Source organism: Schistocerca serialis, chromosome 1 (genome assembly GCF_023864345.2).
Source record: "Schistocerca serialis cubense isolate TAMUIC-IGC-003099 chromosome 1, iqSchSeri2.2, whole genome shotgun sequence".
Classification (NCBI taxonomy): Eukaryota; Metazoa; Arthropoda; class Insecta; order Orthoptera; family Acrididae; genus Schistocerca; species Schistocerca serialis.
The window spans coordinates 485,519,983-485,540,036 of record NC_064638.1 but is presented as its reverse complement, the minus strand read 5'-3'; the positions used below and the strand labels follow the sequence as shown (position 1 = coordinate 485,540,036).

The following is a 20,054-nucleotide window of genomic DNA, read 5'->3' as shown; positions in this document are numbered from 1 at the left end:
TAATTTGCTTCTTCATCTAATATAAAACACTGTGTCCTCCCTACCAAGAAATCTTCAATCCAGTTTTAAATTTAGTTTGATACCCCAAATGGAAAAAACTGAGGATTTATTAGATAACAATCAGTGTTGCTTTAGGAAAGGTAAAGGCACCAGACAGGCAGTTCTGATATTGCAGTTGATAATGGAAGCAATATTTAAGAAAAATCAAGACATAGTTCAAGGGGATTTGTCAACCTAAAATAGTGTTCAACAATGTAAGATAGTGTAAATTTTCAAGAAAATAGATATAAGTTGTAGGAAAATATGGCCAAAATGCAGTATGTAGGCAAAAAATAACAATGGAAGACTAAGAATAAAGTGCTCGGATTGGAAAGAGTAAAACATAGTATTATATTCTTTCACTCCTGCTGTTCAGTATGTACACCAAAGAAGGAATGATGGAAATAAAAGAGGGGTTCAGAAGTGGGATTAAAATCCAGAGTGAAAGGATATCAGTGAAAAGATTCTCTGATGACATTGCTGTCCTCAGTGAAAAAGAGGAAGAGCTGCATGATCTTTTGAATGGAATGAACAGTCTAATGAGCACACAGTACAGATTGACAGTAAACCAAGGAAGGATGTGGAGTAGTACAAAAGAGATTAGTGGTAAACTTAACTTCAAAACTGGGGACCACGAAGTAGATAAAGTGAAAGAATTCTGCTACCTATGAAGCAAAATAACATGACAGAAGAAGCAAGCAGGCCATACAAATCAGATAAACATAGGCAAAGAGAGCATTCTTGTTGAAAATAAATGTACCAGTATCAAACAACAGTGTTAATTTTAGGGAGAAATTTCTGAGAATGTGCATTTGGAGAGCAGAATTATATGGAAGTGAGCAGTGGACTATGAGAAAATTGGAAAAGAGGGAATCTAAGTGTCTGAGATGTAGTACTATAGAATCATGCTGAAAATTAGTTGGACTCCTAAGATAAGAAATGAGGGGTTCTCTGCAGAATCAATGAGTAGTGTAACACATGGAAGACATTGTCAAGAAGAAAGAACAGGATAGTAAGGGACATATTAAGATGCAAAGGAATAATTTCCATGGTTGTTAAGCTGGTTGTAGAGGGCAAAAACTGTAGGGGAAGACAGAAATTGGAATCTATCTAACAAATAATTGAAGGTGTTGTATCCAAATTTTACTCTGAGATGAAGAGCTTGGTAAAGGAAGGGAATTCGTGACAGGTTGCATCGGCTCCATCAGAAGACAGACGGCAGTACATGGAGAAGATCATTCAGTTCACAAAACCTCATTACATTTGAGCTCAGAATATTTTCTAAGATTCTGAAACATATACCAGCTCTGCATACTGGCCCTTATGGGCCATTCATTGCCAACATGACGCTGTGACATCATTTGGATACAGTATGCAGCTTCCAAAGACATCACTCAGATGCAGTGTGGAGGTTCATGGGGTTAGTACACTTATCGCTTGGCCATTATTAACTTCCTAGACCTTGGAGGTGCTATTTCACTCAGGTATAGTTGAATCAGTGTAAGCTGATCCCTGACAGTTGCAGTGGGCTGGATGCAGCAGCTTCGCAAACCTTCCTTAATCAATAACATAAAGCGATTTTGTAAACTCCGCTATGGCAGTGCCTCAGTGTTGTTACATCTCTGTAGGTGGCTACTGAATTTATCTGCAGCCATTCATGCTTTACAGTTGGAAGCTGACAACAGCACTATGAGCTGTCTGGGCTCTTCTTATTCTGCCTCGAATGTAACTCTCAGCTGGCATCACAAGGCTGAGTGCACCCCTGACCAGTCCTCCTAACAACAAAAAATTCCTGGCAGCACCATAAATTGAACGCAAGTCCTCTTATTGCTTAAGGAGAAGGTATGGTCCTTATAAGAGTGCTGAGGCCCCAAACTTGCTGCTTGAAGGACATGGATACACACCCACATATTGACAAACTGAGTACCGTATGTGTACACATCAACCATCCACGCATTCAGTGGTGCTGAAAACAGAGAAATGGAGGCTTCAGAAGAAGAGCTAATGGATGAAGTGCACTTCCTTTCAGTGGAAGGAGTGCAGGGAATGGAAGTTCACCGAAAATTGCCAATAATGTAGGGGGAGCACAATGTGTCCATAATAATTCCAATGCACCATCTGATCTCTGGTACTGTGGCTGACAGGTTAACTCACTGTTCTTCAATAATGAGGGCTTCCACATGCTGGACAATGGTTTGAGTAGTGCAGTGTGGCATTCCACATCCGTACTTCCTTGAATAGCTTGTGCCACAGCTTGACTTTGGCAATGGATATGCAGTGCTCTTCTTATACATGTGCCATTCATTGCCCACTTTCTGTTCCCCCCATCCTTCTGCTGCCAGTAAATGTGCTACACCACTTCGCTCTACTTTTGAAGCCTCCATTTCATGACTGAGTGCAATGAATGTTTCATGGGTGCATGTGCTTTCCCTATCATCATGTGGGTGTGTGTGAAGGCCCATACCAAACAAACTGGTACTTCCCCACAGTGGGAAGTGCACATTGAAATTGCCAGTAGAAGAAAAGGAGATGAGAGCTGTTGAATTCAGTTGATCACCACAAGATTAGTGAGTGCTCTGCCTGGAGGTAAATAAATGTTACAAAGGATGATTATTGGGGCTGTTTTTACTTGCACAGCTATTGCTTCCAATGTGGTATGGAGGGAAATCCACTCACTGATGACATCTGTGGGAACCAATGTATAGACTCCTCCAGATGCTCTCTTTGGGACAGTAAGGTGCTGGTAGAACACAGGGTAAGCTTAAACAGTTGGAGAATGGTCATCAGTGAAGTGTGTTTCTTGGAGAGTTACACAGATTGCAGAACAAGAGGAAATCAGCTGTTGTAGTTCTGGCAGATGTCACCTTCACAGCAGTTCTGTTGAATATCATGTTGAGGGTGTCCTGGTTACGCATGAAGAGGCCAGGAAGACAAATCATGCCCCAGAATCACTGTCTGTAACCAGTGGGGTTGGAACAACATCAACGAAAATTGACTCAGAGTCCAAAAGCACACTGGGTCTGCTGCCAGTGAGGCCAACAGAGTAGTCTTCTCTTTCATAGCTTTTGGTGGTCAAAGTTCTCATGAGGGCTTATTTGCTGTGGAGGTAGGAAAAGAAGAAGAATAAGCAGCCACAGGACACACCATCCATGGCTCCTTCAGCTGCTGGATAATGTTTGGTCTCTTATCTGTAGATTTCTGGGGAAAAGGTTCCCAAGAGGGAGCCCTGTCACTGGTAGAATGCTGGAGGAGGTTGCAGCTTCTCCAGTCGGATGTGTGGAGTGGTTCCTGGAGGTGGTGCTGTAAGAAGCATGAGGGGGAGGGTCTGTCACTCCCATTTTCAAGTATACTTGCACACCTGCAGTATGTCAATGTTGAAGGAGTAAATACACCAGGTACTGCTGATAACCTGGTTACTGTAGTGACAGAGGTCAATTCCATTGAGACTAGATACAAACATTTACATTTTTGCTAACTTCAGAATACAAGGGGTGATCTGTGATGTTCATTTTCTGGATTTTGTGTTCCTCGAAGAGGGTAGCATACTTTGGGGCTCGGGAGGGTGGTCATTCTAACAATTCACACAGACATATGGTAGCACACCTGGTGAATTTTCCTTAAATAGCCAGCCACAATCTCCACAGATTGATTCATTGTACACATGAAAGCCATATGCCCAAAGTGCTGGCATTTAAAATGCTGCATCAGAGGTGGGAAATATGACTTCACTTTGCTTCGTAACATATGATTTTGACCTTTTCTGGAAGTCAACTCTGTCAAATGTGAGAATTAATGCACTGGTGTCTACCTTGTCTGGTGGTCCTCAACACACAAATTGTATGAAATGGATGCCTCACTTCTCAAAGTGTTTGTGTAGTTCTTCATCTTCCTGCTGCATTAGATCCTGGTGAAACATTAATCCTTGTACTTTGCTGAGGTGCTCACAGTGTGTGATGGTAACAGGTACATTTCCAAACTGTTTACAAGAGAGTGACACCCAGGAGTGGGTAGTATTTACTGTCTTAATTAAAATGTAACCACTTCACAATTTGCTAAAGAAGGGGTTCACCAAATATGTTTTCAATATACTCCAAAAAAAATATTGGTTTGGCAGAGAGAAGGGGACCACCATCTGTCTGAAAATAGCTAGGAGGGAAAGTTCCTAGGGTCATAATGAATGGCAGTGAATCAACAGCTGTCTAAAGAGACTACATGGGCCCCCCTTGCTACTAGATTATATCTTGGGTCATTTCATGAGGCAGGTATCTGCCATGATGTCGCACTCTCCAAACAAGGGCTCCCCATGTGTGCCACCCAGCCAGATAAAATGCTATATGACATTATGGCCAATGCCCAGTGCCACCTGATAGACAGGCTCCTATTCCTCAGCATGCATGGGAAGGTGACATCTCAGGCATCAATAGTGTTATCTCTGCATGGTTCGGGGCTACCACCATATAGGTACTTTATGATCCCCTCATGTGGACTGGCTATGATGCTGTGTATTGGGAAACCTTCCTTGCACAGCTCACACAATCTGTAAAAAAGTTTGAAAAAGACTGAGGTCAAACCCTTGTGTGCTGACCAAACATAAGTTAACTGAAAGATATGGTGTAAAATAAAGGGAACAAAATGGGGAAGTCATAATCAGTATCCTATGAGCAAGCTGTGTTGTAGCAGGTTAGAGAAAGTTGGAGAAAAGATATAAGCAGAAAGTAAAATTGCAGCACACAAAGGAAGAATTACTGCAATGGCTTAGACCCTGAGTTTGCCACATACATACTCACAAAAGAGTTGTGAGCCTCCAGGGATGTGTGCATTTGGTATGCCACATGAGAAAGTATCTTCTTAATTCTGATTAACTGTTTTCTTCTTTAAAATTGCCTCATACAAACTGAAATGCTAGTTAATTTTGTAATACTTGAAACTTCTATACTTTCAAGAATATTTTGGAGTAATGTATTGTACTTCCACACCAATGTCTTTAAATTATTCAGTTCTGTCCCCCCACCCTCAGATCTCATTTCCTCCTCCTCCTCCTCCTGCTCTCTTTTGTGTTCCTTCTTTTTTCCTGTTTACAATCTGTTTCCTTTTGTGGTACAATGTTTAGTGTACTTGGATTCTGTTTGTCTCATTGTTCAGTTTTGGCAGGGTCTTTATGTATGTACTATTTGTTTCTTGAAATGAATAGATAAAATCTATTACAATACTTCTTAGTTTAAAGACTTTGTTATTTCATATTTTAATCACTGTATTACTGTAGTTGTCATGCACTTTTTATATTTCAGATAGGTTGCTATGTTCCAGCTGCAAATGCAATGTTTCGAATTGCTGACAGAATTTATGCCAGAATAGGATTTGATGATAGCATTGAGTGCAATGCTTCCACTTTTGTTCTTGAGGTAGGTCTGTTTCAATTGATATGAAATTGCCAATTTTATATCTTCTACATTATTTCTGAAGAAAAATTTGATTTATGCATTTGTAGCTGGTAAAACATTTTTTAAAGTAGATATTCTATGGCTAGATTTTATTGTTATGTATATTATTTATTTGTATTTCATTATTTGTGAATAGTTTTAGGGTCACAGTCCCATTCTTAAGTGATTATTCTTGTATTCACCTAAACTGTCAATCTGGAAACTGGCATCATCAGTGGTCACAGTTAGACTAAACTTAAACAGAAATTTGGTACCGATATACAGTGACCAAAGATTATACAGTCCTGCCACACATGCAATGTTTTGATTTTCGGAATTTATGCTATAATAGGACTTAATGGTGCAATGCTTCCATTTTTGTCTTTCAGGTAGGTCTGGTTTAATTTATACACATTTGATCAGTGTATACCAGTTCCAAAGCAATTTTAGTGTAATTTTGACTAGTAATGATGTCAGGTTCCAGTTTGACATCAGCTTGGCTGATAACAAGATTGAGCACTTGAAAATGAGGCTTCAACACCAAAATTAGTTTCAGAGAATGAGGTATTCATATATAAAATTAAAAAGAACTTATAAAATGTAGCTGTAAAGTAAACTAGAGTTCTGAATTCTAGTCCTAAATGGGACAGTTGGGCCTGGTAAATTGCCATATCATTCTCTGCCAATGGAGCCATTGGATGCAGTATTAGTGGGGCAAGTAGTCAGCATGCCACTCTCCTGTTCGTTGTCAGGCTTCTTGATCTTGAAACCACTACTGATTGGTCTAGTAACTCCTCAGTTGGCCTCATGGGGCTAAGAACACCCTGTACCAGTCCTCCTAACAAAGAAAAAAATCCCTGGTGGTACTGGGAATCGAACCTGGGTCCTCTGCATGGCAGGCAACCATGCTGGCCACTCAGCTATGGAGATAGACTAAATGTAGCTGTAGAACTTCAATTAAAAAACTGTTCTCTAGAGTAGATTTATAGTGCATTATTTATGAATATATCTTTTGTCAATAGAAAAACATGCAACATAAGACTTGTCAGAAAGAAAGTGGGGTAATTGTGAAGCACCAGTTTAAAATTTAATCAAATAATGTTGATCTGCTTTTTCCTCCTAAATTCCTGTTTTTATTTGGGTTGCTACCACAATCATATGTTAACATTCAGTTCATGTTACTACTATATAGGCAATTTCCATTTTATTAGATGCCACAAGAGTGGGAGAAGGAAGGGCTAAAAAAGAAGAGAAAATTAGGTGTATAAATTGACCTTTTCCAGTTTTCAGGCATTTTGTGAAATTAGTTTGTAGGCAGAAGCAAAGCTATACAACAAAATAAGACAATGAGATGGTTTTTTGAATGAATCAAGCAATAAAACAGGTAAGTGCTAATGACTATCTCTGTGTCATGTAGAAGCAACAGTATGGAAGTACCTTTAAGGTTGAGATTGGGTAAAAATCTTTCACAAGAATAAAATATGTCAAAATTAACTAGCAGCATTTTTGGTTAACAATAAGCACAGCACTACACAGAGGACAACATTACCAATGATAAATATAGCCTCTCAGCTACTTACAGTACAGTGTAGCAAAGAGGAGAGATTGACCAGGTAGAACATGGGGCCTGATGAAAATAAAATACGATACACACACCTACAGAAGGTACTCTAATTCACTGTCACCCCAGTATTGTCACAACTTTTTTATCTACTGGCTAACAGCTGAGACACTTCCATCTGTTGGAAAACAAGAAACCAGTAATGGATCCACTCTCATACTGATACATTGTCCCAATCAAAGACAAATGAGAGAATAATAACTGGTTGGCTCACAACCTATGTGAAAAGATAGCAGCTCATCTCCTCTATCCAAGCAGTCTTTATGTTCCACCACACTATGAATGAACCACTGTTCAAGCTCACATACAATGTTACAAATGGCTTCAACATATGGCACTGCACAGTAGTGATTGTAGATTGTATTTCATTGGTCCTGTTGTCTACATAGCAGCTTATACATAAGACATTGGACAAGTCAAGTTATAAATATACAGGCTGAAAGTAATTTCAAGTCATACATATTTAAGCTTACAATAATACACTTTACACATAAGTATTTATATAACACATTTCATAAATTTAAATATTCTTCAATGGAGTAAAAGCAGTGATGCTGTAAATATGTCTTTAGAGATTTTACAAATGTATTGACCTCAGTGATAGCTTTTATGTTTTCAGGAAGTTTGTTATAAAGCTTAACTCCCAAGTGAAAAGTACCTTTTTGGCACAGTGCTGTGCTGATTTGAGTCATATGTAAGTTTCTGTTTTGTCTGGTAAAGTGCTCATGTATATCACAGTTTTTTGTAGTCTCCGGTCCTTGCCTATTACATTTAATTTAAAGAACAAAAGGGTTTCCATAATGTATACACACGGTAATGGGGGAATACCAGATTTCTTAAACAGGGGTTTACAAGAGTCTCTAGGCTTGCACCCAAACAAGATTCTAATGGCCCTTTTTTGTAGTTTAAAAGTGCTATTAGCTGTTTTAGAGTTTCCCCAGAAGGTGACCCCATATCTAAGACGAGAATGAAAGTACGCATGATATGCATTCAATACTGTTTTCTCACTACAGCATGATTTTAATGAACAAAGAAGATAACGTGTTTTGCTCAGTTCTGCATTGAGATATTCAATATGCTTATTCCATCTGATGTTACTCTGCAGCCAAAGTCCTAAGAATTTGGTTTCAGTACTGTTACCAACTGGTTCATCATTGATAGAGACTGATGGGATAAACATGTCCTTGTAAGGAACATTGTGGAATTTTAGAGCAACGGTTTTCTTACTGTTTATTACAAGCTGATTACTCTGTGCCCAGCTGCTAAGTTGTTTTGTGACCGTGTTTACTGTCTGCTGTAACTGTTCATCGTCGTCTCCTTTTAGTATAATCATGGTGTCATCTGCAAATATGATTGTTTTGTGTGCATCAATATTTAAGCTTAGATCATTTATGTACAGAAGAAACAGAAGGGGTCCCAATACGGATCCTTTGGGTACACCACATTTTATTTGTTTATAGTCAGATAAGTGATTAGATACTGTTTTTAGTTCAATATTTGTGTGCTTGACGCACACTGCCTGCATACGATTTGTCAGGAAGGAACTGATCCACTTGTTGGACAGACCTCGAATACTATATCTTTCTAGCTTTAATAGCAGAATTTTATGGTCCACCATGTCAAAAGCTTTTGACAAGTCAATAAAGACTCCTCCTATTGTTTCCTAATTTTTGTCCATCAGGTTTAGGATGGAATTGATGCACTCATAGACAGCAGTTGTTGTTGACCTCTTATTTCTGAATCCATGTTGTTCATTACATAGGATGCTGTTTTTATTTACAAATTTCATAAGTTTCTCATACATAACTTTTTCCAGTACTTTAGAGATGCAGGAGGAAATTGTGATGGGTCTGTAGTTATTTACATTGTCTTTATCCCCTTTTTTATATACAGGAATAATTTTTGATGTTTTCAACACATCAGGGAAAGTGCCTGCCTGAAGTGAGCAGTCGCATAAATGTGTGAGTACTTCAATTAGGTTTGATGCGCTCTTCTTTAACATTGTTGCAGGTATACCATCAACACCTGCTGATTTGGAATTTTTTAGTCCTTTTATTGCTTTAGCTACTTCATCTTGTGAAACAGAACTGATGTACATTGATCCTCTTCATGCACTTCTTTTATATTCATTTGCCTGGATGCTCTTAAAGTTTGATTGTAAGATATTTTCAGCAACACCTGTGAAAAAGTTGTTAAATGTGTTGGGTACTTCTAAGGGGTTTGTTACTTTTTTATTTTTATGTGATAGTGTTATATTTTTCCAAGGTTGTCTGTATTCTCCACATTCTTTTTTTATAACACTCCACATAGCCTTTGATTTATTAGCTGAATTATAAATGATTTCATCATTATGCATTATTTTTGCTGCTTTTATTACTTTTCTTAATATTTTGGAGTATTTTTATAGCATGCACGTACTACAGGTGAGGAATTTTTTGAGTTACATATTTCATGAAGTAGTCTTTTCTTCTGGCATGAAACCCTTATTCCCTTTGTGATCCAGCTGTTTGTTCTATAGTTTCCCCATATGGTTAATGTTTTCAGTGGGAATGCAAGTTCAAAGAAATGGGTTAATGTATCAATGAAAGTGTTGAATTTTTCATTTATATCGTTCATTTTGTACACTCCTAGCCATTTTTCTTTCTGTAATAAGTTGTTGAGGTAGTTCACATTATGCTGATTATAACTTCGATATGCTGTTCCGAAAGACATGTTGTTAATAATACTGCCTTGTACTTTTATGCTTAATATAATATTTGAGCAAGATGATCACTAAAACCTGCACTGAAAATTTTTAGTGAGGTGTTGTGTAAACTCTTCTTGACTAGAAACTGATCAAGAGCTGTTTGGCAAGTTTCTGAGACTCAGGTAGCTGCTTTTACTTCAGCCTTTAAATTGTAGGATGTTGCAAGGTTCAAAATGGTCTCCCTATTTCCACTATTCGTGAGGAAGTCAATGTTGAAGTCACCACAGATTATCAATTCACAATCCATTTTATTTACTTTATTTAGCAATGACTCCATTTTGTTTAAGAAAAGTTCAAAATTCCCGGACGGTGATTGGTAAACTGTAGCAATAACCAGGTTGAACTGAGTAATTTTTATAGCTGCAATTTCATAATCCTTTTCGACATTTGACCTAGTTAAGTCAGGTAGTGTAATAAAATCTACATTATCCTTTGTGTAAATTGCTACCCCATCCTGCTTGCTGTTTTTCCTGCAGTAGTAAGCAGCCAAGACAAATTTGTTTATTTTCGTATTCTGGATTAATCTTACAGAATCTCGGAACCCTTCATGCCCCTGAGGGATAATTACCCACTGAGGGTTCAATTATGATTCAATCATGAAAGTAAATTGTAAGTACCACTTTCTCATTGGACTAACAATTTTTAAATAGATAACTAATTCTAAAATTTTCAAATATGAGCAGTAATGCATGACTTGATGAGATGGAGGTGACAGTGAATGTGTTAATGACATCATTGAAATTTGCATGCAGTCTGTGATGACAGCTAGCAGGTGCTGACCAATTGTTTGTTGTGCATGTTTATTATCAGCTCCACAGAGTTATTAACTAGCTCATTCATCTTCTTCTGTCAGTCAGTCATTCACTCACCATCCAAGTTGATGGGCACATGAATTGAATGCATTGCTGGTGCCTCTGATTTCACTACCTCCTCAACATCTTTTGGAATGTGCGATGACAACTAGCAGCAACCGACCACATGTTTGGTGCAGCACATTTATTACCAGCTCTACAGAGTTATCAACTAGCTCATTCTTCTCCAGCAGTCTTCTTCACAAGTGAAGTGAATGCACTGTTAATGTCTCCGATTTCACTATTTTCTCAACATATTTCAGATTGTCAGATGAGAAACAGAAGCAGATGAATGAAATTTTTCCTGTTCAAGTACCAACTGTTGGGTAAAACATTGCTAATTAACAACACTGCCTATCATTTACTATTGAACACAAACAACTTAGTTGATAATATGTAAGTACGTTTATCTCTTATTTGTAGTTGTGGTGCCATTGAAGAGTAATTACAAAAAGATCACCACAATCTAAAAATTACTTCATAGTAAGGACAAAACTGAATTCCACATATTATTTAAGCTGACTTTTTCACTGCACAATAAAAATGGCACATACAGTTCTATGATATAAAATCAGTAATTGTGGTTCCAAGCTTAAGAAGTTTTACATTAGGTGAGCATGAGGAAAATTCTTATAGAACTCAATGAGACATAGTTTGTTACAATATTATCGTTAACCTAAAAAGAGAAAGTATACACTGCCATCATCATGCGGTGAGTGGTTTCACTTGCAATCAAAGCTGCAACAAATGTCACATATGGTAATGTTTTGAAAGACAGTGAACAGTTTGCACTATGTACTGTTACCTGCCCTCCCCATTTCATCAAGATGCTTATGTTCATCGAGCTGCCTTCTGAACATGCCTGATCTAGAAGTAGTATAGCCTGTGAGCACTCCACTTGTACAGCTTAGTATGCATTCATACATTGTTCTGCAATTATTTGTGTTGTGACAGTGCCACGACATTTAACAGTGCCGCCACGACAGTACGTGCAAATGGCGATAGAGGCGCTCCGCAACTCGGCTGAGCACGGGAGCGCCACCTAGCTACGAACGGCGCCAGCCACATGTCACGGCACGGCAGTCGAATAAGAGATACTGAGCTGTTATCATGTAATGAGCTATTGTTTCTAAGTGAGTGTGTTTGAATATCCACACAATTATTGGTGATTAAAGGTTATAACACTTTTGGCAACGAGGTCGGATATTTTCACTGCATTGTGGATTTGTGTGTTCGTGATGGGGCAGACATGGAACAGCTTATGCAAGCGCTCATTGAACAACAAACACAGCTGACGGCTGCTATTCAGGTGTTGTCGACATCGCTTACTCATCGTCTGTCTTCCTCTTCTCCACCTCCATTCCCTCCTTACGACGAGGCCGCTGAAGATTGGGAGGATTATGAGAAGCATTTGCGGCAACACTTCTTGGCTTTCGGCGTTGTCGACGCTCCTATGTGTAAGTCGTTATTTCTATCTTGGATTCCCCCACGGATCTATCAGCTGCTATCTCAGTTAGCCCCTCTGCGGGAACCTGCCTCTCTGTCCTTCCAAGAAATGTGTGACTTATTGTCTAACTATTACCAAAAAACACCCACGTCGTTGCCGCCCACGTGGCGTTCTACCGGTGTCGTAAACAGCCCCATCAATCTTACCGGGCTTGGGCGGCGGAACTACACGATCTGAGTAGGAAATGTCAGTTTGTCACGGACACTCATCATTAGTCTTATGCTGATTCAATGGTTAGGGATGCTATTCTATGGCTTGCTCCTGATAAAGAAGTTTGGCAACGTGCCCTACAACTGCCAAACCCGTCGTTGTCGGAAGTTCTAAGCATCGCTCAATCCTTTGAAGTGCCTCACGCTGCTGGCACGCAAATAGATGCGTGGTGTGATGTAGGCGCTGTACAGTCAACTTTCGACACGGACAATTTGCCTGTTTCACAGGAGAACGAAGATGTGGTGGCGGTTCACTCACATAAACAACGTCGCGTTGGGCCGCAACACTCGCAGTGAAAACAACAACCACAGAAGCAGGTTCATTCCACACTTCCTTCTTGTCCACGTTGTTTCGTACAGCATGACAGGGCCGTGTATCCAAAACATTGGGCCACATGTAATTCATGTAGGAAAAAAGGCCACTTTGCTTCTGTGTGTCAGTCCCCTAAAGTTCCTGTCGATGAGGGTGAGGCATCGGACATGGATGTTAACTGTGTGCTTTCTCAAACAAATAAGTTGTTTGTTACTGTTCATGTTCTGGATAAAGACATTCGCATGCAAGTGGACACTGGCTCTGCAGTAACTCTCATTAATTCTCGCACGTATTTGGAGTTGGGCTCCCCTCCCTTGTCTCCAGTTACGCGAAATCTGTGAACTTATAATAAACAGAAAATTCCTATCATTGGCCAGTTTGGTGCTTCCACTGCCTACAAGTCTGTTGTTAGGCCCCTCACGTTTTATGTGGTGGATCATGCGGGCACTGAAAACCTGTTCGGTTATGATGCTTTCCAGTTGTTCGGGTTCTCCATTGATGATGATGTGCATCTCATATCTGAGGATATTCCGTACCAACAGCTGGATGGATTGGGTTCTGAATTTTCGTCCGTGTTCTCTGCTGGTCTGGGTCGTGCCAAGGATTTTGAAGCCCACATTACTCTTAAACCTACAGCTCGCCCTAAGTTTTTCCGGGCACACCCTATTCCGGTGGCGTTGCGTGCACCTGTCAAGGCTGAGATAGACAGGTTAACAGCTTCAGGGATTCTCCTTCCTGTTACCTCCAGCGAATGGGCATCACCAATTGTGGTGGTTTCTAAACCAAACGGGAGTCTGCGATTGTGTGGTGATTTTAAAGCCACTGTCAACGCTCAGAGCCTGATTGACACTTATCCTCTTCCCCATCCTGAGGAGTTATTTACCAAGCTCGCTGGGGGTTAGTTCTTTTCCAAACTTGACTTATCGGAGGCGTACCATCAGTTGCCGTTGGATGCTTCTTCCAAGGAATTTCTCGTCATCAACACTCCTTGTGGGTTGTATCAGTACCAGCGGTTACCATTTGGCGTCGCTATCGCGCTGGCCATTTTTCAGCGGTTTTTGGAACAGCTCACGGCTTCCATTCCCGACTGCATAAACTATCTGGATGACATTGTTGTCACGGGGGCCTCCACTGAGGAGCACCTTCGCAATTTGCGTTCACTGTTTCGGGTTTTGCATTCGGCTGGGTTGAGGTGCAATCTGGACAAGTCACAGTTCTTCCAACCCTCCATTGTGTATCTTGGTTTCCACTTGTCCCGTGAGGGTATACGTCCTCTACGTCAGCACGTTGCGGCCATTAACACTCTACCCCGGCCATCTACGGTCAAAGAACTTCAGGTGTTTCTAGGCAAGATTGCTTATTATCACAAATTCATTCTATCCGCGGCAGCGATAGCTCATCCTCTGCATCAGCTGTTACACAAAAACGTCCCTTTCTGTTGGTCTGACGAGTGTGCGCAGGCTTTTGTCCGCCTGAAGGCTCATTTGCAGTCGGCGCCTTGTCTTGCCACATTCCGTCCGGTTCAGCACTTGGTTCTGGCAACTGACGCGTCACAGTATGGCCTAGGGGCTGTTCTCGCCCATCGGTATGAGGATGGGTTGGAACGGCCCATCGCCTATGCTTCCAAGACCCTCAACGATGCGCAACGGCGTTACCCTCAAATCAAAAAAAAGGCGCTCGCTATCATTTATGCTCTAAAAAAGTTCAGCATTTTTTTGTATGGTTCTAAGCTTCACCTCATCACCGACCACAAGCTGCTGGTCTCTCTGTTCAGCCCATCGGCGTCACTTCCGGATAAGGCAGCTCACCGCCTGCAACGTTGGGCCTTATACTTGTCTCGTTTTCACTGAGATTCACTATCGCCCACGGCCCAGCATGCCAACGCTGACGCATTGTCGCAATTGCTGACGGGCCCCGACCTGGTTTTCGATAGTGATGAACTACTCTGTTTCCACATTGATGAGGAAGAACGTCGCGCGTTTGAGGGTTTTCCACTTACAGGTTCGCAGGTCGCGTCGGCTACTACGCGGGACTCGGTCCTGCGGCAGGTGATCGGTTTATTCAACGGGGTTGGCCAGACAGGACCAAGGGCCGGGCATCGGATCCCCTTCGCAACTACCATGCCTTGCGCCTTCGTCTGTCTGTTCGTGATGGTGTTGTTCTTCTGGCCACGGATGGCGCATCTCCACGGGTCGTGGTGCCAGCCTCTCTTTGGAAAGATGTTCTCAAACTGTTGCATGAAGGCCATTGGGGTATTTCTCAGACTAAGTCCCTGGCCCGCAGGCATGTTCATTGGCCCGGTATTGATTCAGACATTGCCCACATGGTTGCTGCGTGTGGTCAGGGTGCTCAACAACTGGCTGCACCTCGTACAATGCCCTCTCTGTGGCCTGATCCGGCGCAGCCATGGGAACGGGTGCATGCTGACTTTGCCAACCCCTTCCTCGGTACTTATTAGCTACTGTTGATTGACGCCTTCTTGAAGTTTCCGTTTGTTGTTCGATGTCCGTCGCCCACCACTGCGGCGACGACGCTGGCTTTGTCCAAAATCTTTGCGCTAGAAGGTCTTCCATCCACGATCGTCACGGACAATGGCCCTCAGTTCTCTTCATAGGCCTTCCGTGATTTTTGTACTGGACAAAGGATTTATCATGTTACAGCACCGCCCTTCCATCCACAATCGAATTGGGAGGTCGAGCGCCTTGTCCGCACTTTCAAAAGCCAGATGAAAAAATTCCTTAGTAATTTTTCCACAGATAATGCTCTGCTGCAATTTCTGAGTTCTTATTGCTTCACGCCTCTGGGTGATCGCAGCCCTGCTGAACTCTTGCATGGCCGCCAACCGCGCACTCTACTGCACCTGCTTCACCCTATCAGGCTTTGTGCGGTGTCCCCTAGTGCGAGAAAATACTCGGTGGGCGCCGACGTATGGGCACGAGGGTATGGATCTCGCCCTAAATGGATTCCAGGGGTGGTCAAGGCTCCTCGCGACCGCCGGCTTTGTGAAATATGTACGGACGACGGCATGGTTGTTCGCCATTATGACCAGATGCACCCACGAGTGGTGGCCACGCCAGTGCCACCGCCCCTTCCTTCACCTCCACCAGCCCGAGAAGCCAGTCCTGTCGCTGCTGCCGATCTACCATACGTGTTGATGCAGCCGATGTCGCTACTGCTTCCGAGTACGCCAGAACCGGCCCCAGTCGCAACGCCGCCTTCTCCGGGACCCATCTCGCTGGAGCGTACCCCCAGGTCCACGACACCTATGGATGCTGCTCCGGAGTTTTCACCCATCATCTCGTCCAGGAGGCACGTTCCACGCACGAGCTTCCATCCTGGACATTTTCGACCATACTCTCGTGTCTCTCCGTGGGATCTTCTCGGGGCCTCACAAGAGGCCATGGATGTCTCCGCACTGTCCATGTCTCCTAGGAAGTGAGTGTTTCTTTTTTCAAGGGGGGGAAAAGTGTTGTGACAGTGCCACGACATTTAACAGTGCCGCCATGACAGTACGTGCAAACGGCGATAGAGGCGCTCCGCAACTCGGCTGAACGCAGGAGCGCCACCTAGCTCCAAACGGCGCCGGCCACATTTCACGGCATGGCAGTCGAATAAGAGATACTGAGTTGTTATCATGTAATGAGCTATTGCTTCTAAGTGAGTGTGTTTGAATATCCACGCAATTGTTGGTGATTAAAGGTTATAACACTTTGTCACAGACTCTTTGTGACAGACTTTTTCACCCTGCCACACAAACAATCATGTATACATTTAGGTTTGATGTAATGAAAGCTGGAAGCAGAGAACTGAATTGTCTGCTGTGCTGCTAGAAAAAAAAAAGAAAACTTCAGGTAAATGAAGCAAAGCTGTATTACTTGATGAAGTAGTTTTTCAGAAAATGTTTTACTGCTTGCAAAAAAATTAAAAAGTACAGATTTTTAGGTTCACTCTTCTTCTTTCTTTTTTTATTTTGCAATACAATCCTTCTCAAATGATTGCAGGAAAACTATCTGGTAAAAGTATTTGATTTTTTCACATCTTGTAGTCTCATATCATCGCTTGATGATAAAGTGATTATCATTTCATTATTAGTCATAATTGTTATGATACTTCCAAGTTAAATAACTTATTGCTCATTGTTCACAGAATTTGCAGTGAATTATGAGTGCAAAGTGTGATTGCTAATTCGAAGGAAACAGAAGTTTACTGTCTGAAATAATATATATATTTCTAAATGCATTCCCTAACCACCTCTAAAAGTCTTTCACAATCTTCTTTAGCCATCTGCATGGAATTGCTGAATCTCATTCCTCACTCCATTTTTACAGTGCTAAGAAGATTGCATCAAAGTCTGTTTCCTACTACAAGCAGCTCATGAACCCACCAACATTAAGAGCAAAACTGCTACTTTTTGGTTACTGCACTTCAGGTTATACATTGCCGCATGTGAAATGTATTTAGCATTCTGAAATCAAACAATGGAAAATCCAGGATGGAATGTAACAATATCAGAGAAGAAAAGTTGCTACTCACCATGTAGCAGAGATGCTGAGTCACAATAGGCACAACAAAAAGAAACATCTTCTGCTATGTAATCCCAAATTCCTGGAATCCATAATACACATTGAAACTTTTGCCCTGCAGGAACTTGAGCAACATGCACAATGCCACCTCAAAAAGCTCTCCATCCTGCTCACTTCCTATTCTCACCTTGGGGTACCACTGTCCATCACTTCTACAACAACCTCCAAACCTCCCCCACGTCTCCTCATAGCTGACAAACCCTGTCTCACAGGCCCACTACATTTACCCCACCCTCCAAAACTCCCCCCCCCCCCCCCCCCAACCACCACACAGAACCCAGAACCTAAACAGACCCACAACACAGTCCTCCAGAAGCCTTAGTTCCACAGAAATATCAGTGTGTTCCAAAGGCCTCACCTTTTGCCCCACTCCCAAATTCAATCACGCAACACTAGCTAAAGACCTTCTCTCCTTATCCCGGTATCTACAGTGGAAACACTTTTTCGCCACCAGCCTCACTAATCAGACTCAACCAAAGACCAATATTGAACCCTGCCTTACTCAGTCACTCCTCCATCCAACCATGATCCACCACTACTTCCAAACCACCCTATTAACTTTCCAGAATTTCTTAACCTTGAACCTTGCCTCATCATCACTCCCCAAATCCCTCAACATGCAAACTAACCTTACATCCACAGAAAGAACCGCAATCCACCATCTAAAAACTGATCCCGACCTTATAATCCTACCTGCAAACAAGGCTCCACCACTGATGTTTTGAATCGCAAGGATTACATGGTGGAAGGACTCCATCAGCTGTCAGATACTTCCACCTACAAACCTTGCCACAGTGACCCCATTTTAGTAATCCAGCAGGATCTCCAGTCACTGCTCAAATCCTTAGGCCCATCCCAGAACCTCTCCCCAGAGTCTATCTCTCTACTTACCCATACCACTCCCCACACTCCCACCTTCTACATGCTTCCTAAAGTCCCTAAACCCAACCACCCAGGATGCCCCATTGTGGCCGGTTATTGTGCCCCCACTGAGAGAATCTCTGCTCTCGTGGACGAACACCTTCAACCTACTACCCAGAACCTATCCTCCTATATAAATGATACCAACCATTTCCTCCATCGACTCTCCACAGTTCCTGTCCCTTTACCACATGGTGCCTTGCTCGTCACTATTGATGCAACCTCCCCGCACACTAACATTCCTAATGCCCATGGCCTTACTGCTATCGAACACTACATTTTGAGATGCGCTATGGATTCCAAACCAACAACCCCCTTCCTAGTCACCATTACCAACTATATCCTCAACCACAATTACTTCTCCTTTGGAGGCATTACCGACAAACAAATCCGGGTTACAGCTATGGGCACCCACATGGCACCATCCTATGCCAACCTATTCATGGGCCATCTAGAGGAATCCTTCCTAAAACCCAGAATCCTAAACCCCTCACTTGGTTCAGATTCATTGATGACATTTTTGCTATCTGGATTGAAGGTAAGGACATCCTATTCACATTCCTCCAGAACCTCAACAACTTCTCCCCCATTTGCCTCACCTGGTCCTACTCAACCCAACACACCACCTTCCTAGATGTTGACCTCCACCTCAGCAATGGCTACATCAGTACCTCCTTCCATATCAAACCTACTAACCACCAGCAATACCTCCACTTCGACAGCTGCCACCCATTCCATACGAAGCCGTCCCTTCCGTACAGCCTAGCCACCTGTGGAGGTCGCATCTGCAGTGACGAGCAGTCCCTCTCAAAATATACCGAAGGTCTCACTGAAGCCTTCACTGACCACAATTATCCTCCCAAGGTTGTACAAAAACAAATCTCCTACGCCTTATCTTTCCAGTCTCCCACTACCTCCCAAAGTCCCACAGTCCAGCCACAGAGGAGCATTCCCCTCATAACTCAGTACCATCCGGGACTGGAGCAACTGAATTACATTTTCCACCAGAGTTTCGATTACCTCTTGTCATGCCCTGAAATGAGAAATGTCCTGCCCATTATCCTTCCCACCCCTCCTACAGTGGTATTCCGCTGTCCACTGAACCTACATAATATACTCGTCCTTCCTTAAACAACCCATGCTCCCAATCTCTTACTTCATGGCTCATACCCCTGTAATAGACCTAGATGCAAAACCAGTCCCATACATCCTCCTACGACCACCTACTCCATTCTGGTCACTAACATTACCTATCCCATCAAAGACAGGGCTATCTGTGAAACCAGTCATTTGCAAGCTAAGCTATAACCACTGTCCTGCAGTCTGTGTAGGCATGACAACCAACAAGCTGTCTGTCCACATGAATGGCCACCAACAAACTGAGGCCAAAAAAGAAGTGGACCACCCTGTTGCTGAACACGTTGCCAAACATGGTATCCCTCATCTGAATGACTGATTCACAGCCCCTGCCATGTGGATCTTTCCCACCAACATCAGATTTTCTGAGTTGCGCAGGTGGGAAATTTCCCTGCAATACATACTACATTCCCGTAACCCTCCTGGCCTCAACCTTCATTAGTCACTGTCCTCACCCATCCAGCCCCCTCCCTGTTCCCATTCCAGCACTACACAGCCGTCATTTCACCGCTAAACCCAGTCTTTTAATTTCTTTTTATTTCTTTCCTTTCCACAGCACTTCACTGTCCACCACCCCCACCATACTATCCCTCCCCCTCCCCGCCCCAGCCTCCTGCTTACCCTCACCCAGTTGCCACTTCCACCATGCACTGGTGCTGCTGCTCACAGTGTGGTTTCAGTTGTCTGAGACTCCAGATGTGTGTGCA

The 20,054-nt window shown here is 42.5% G+C and overlaps 1 protein-coding gene across 1 annotated transcript in view; it reads left to right on the top strand.

Annotated features, from left to right (window-relative positions):
- The window catches only part of LOC126484459 (mutS protein homolog 4-like), a 302,928-nt gene that overhangs the window by 216,468 nt on the left and 66,406 nt on the right, over positions 1-20,054 (top strand). Inside the window, exon 13 of the mRNA XM_050108020.1 lies at positions 5,328-5,441. Within this exon, the coding sequence (XP_049963977.1) occupies positions 5,328-5,441 (114 nt within the window). The remainder of the gene's footprint in view (positions 1-5,327; positions 5,442-20,054) is intronic.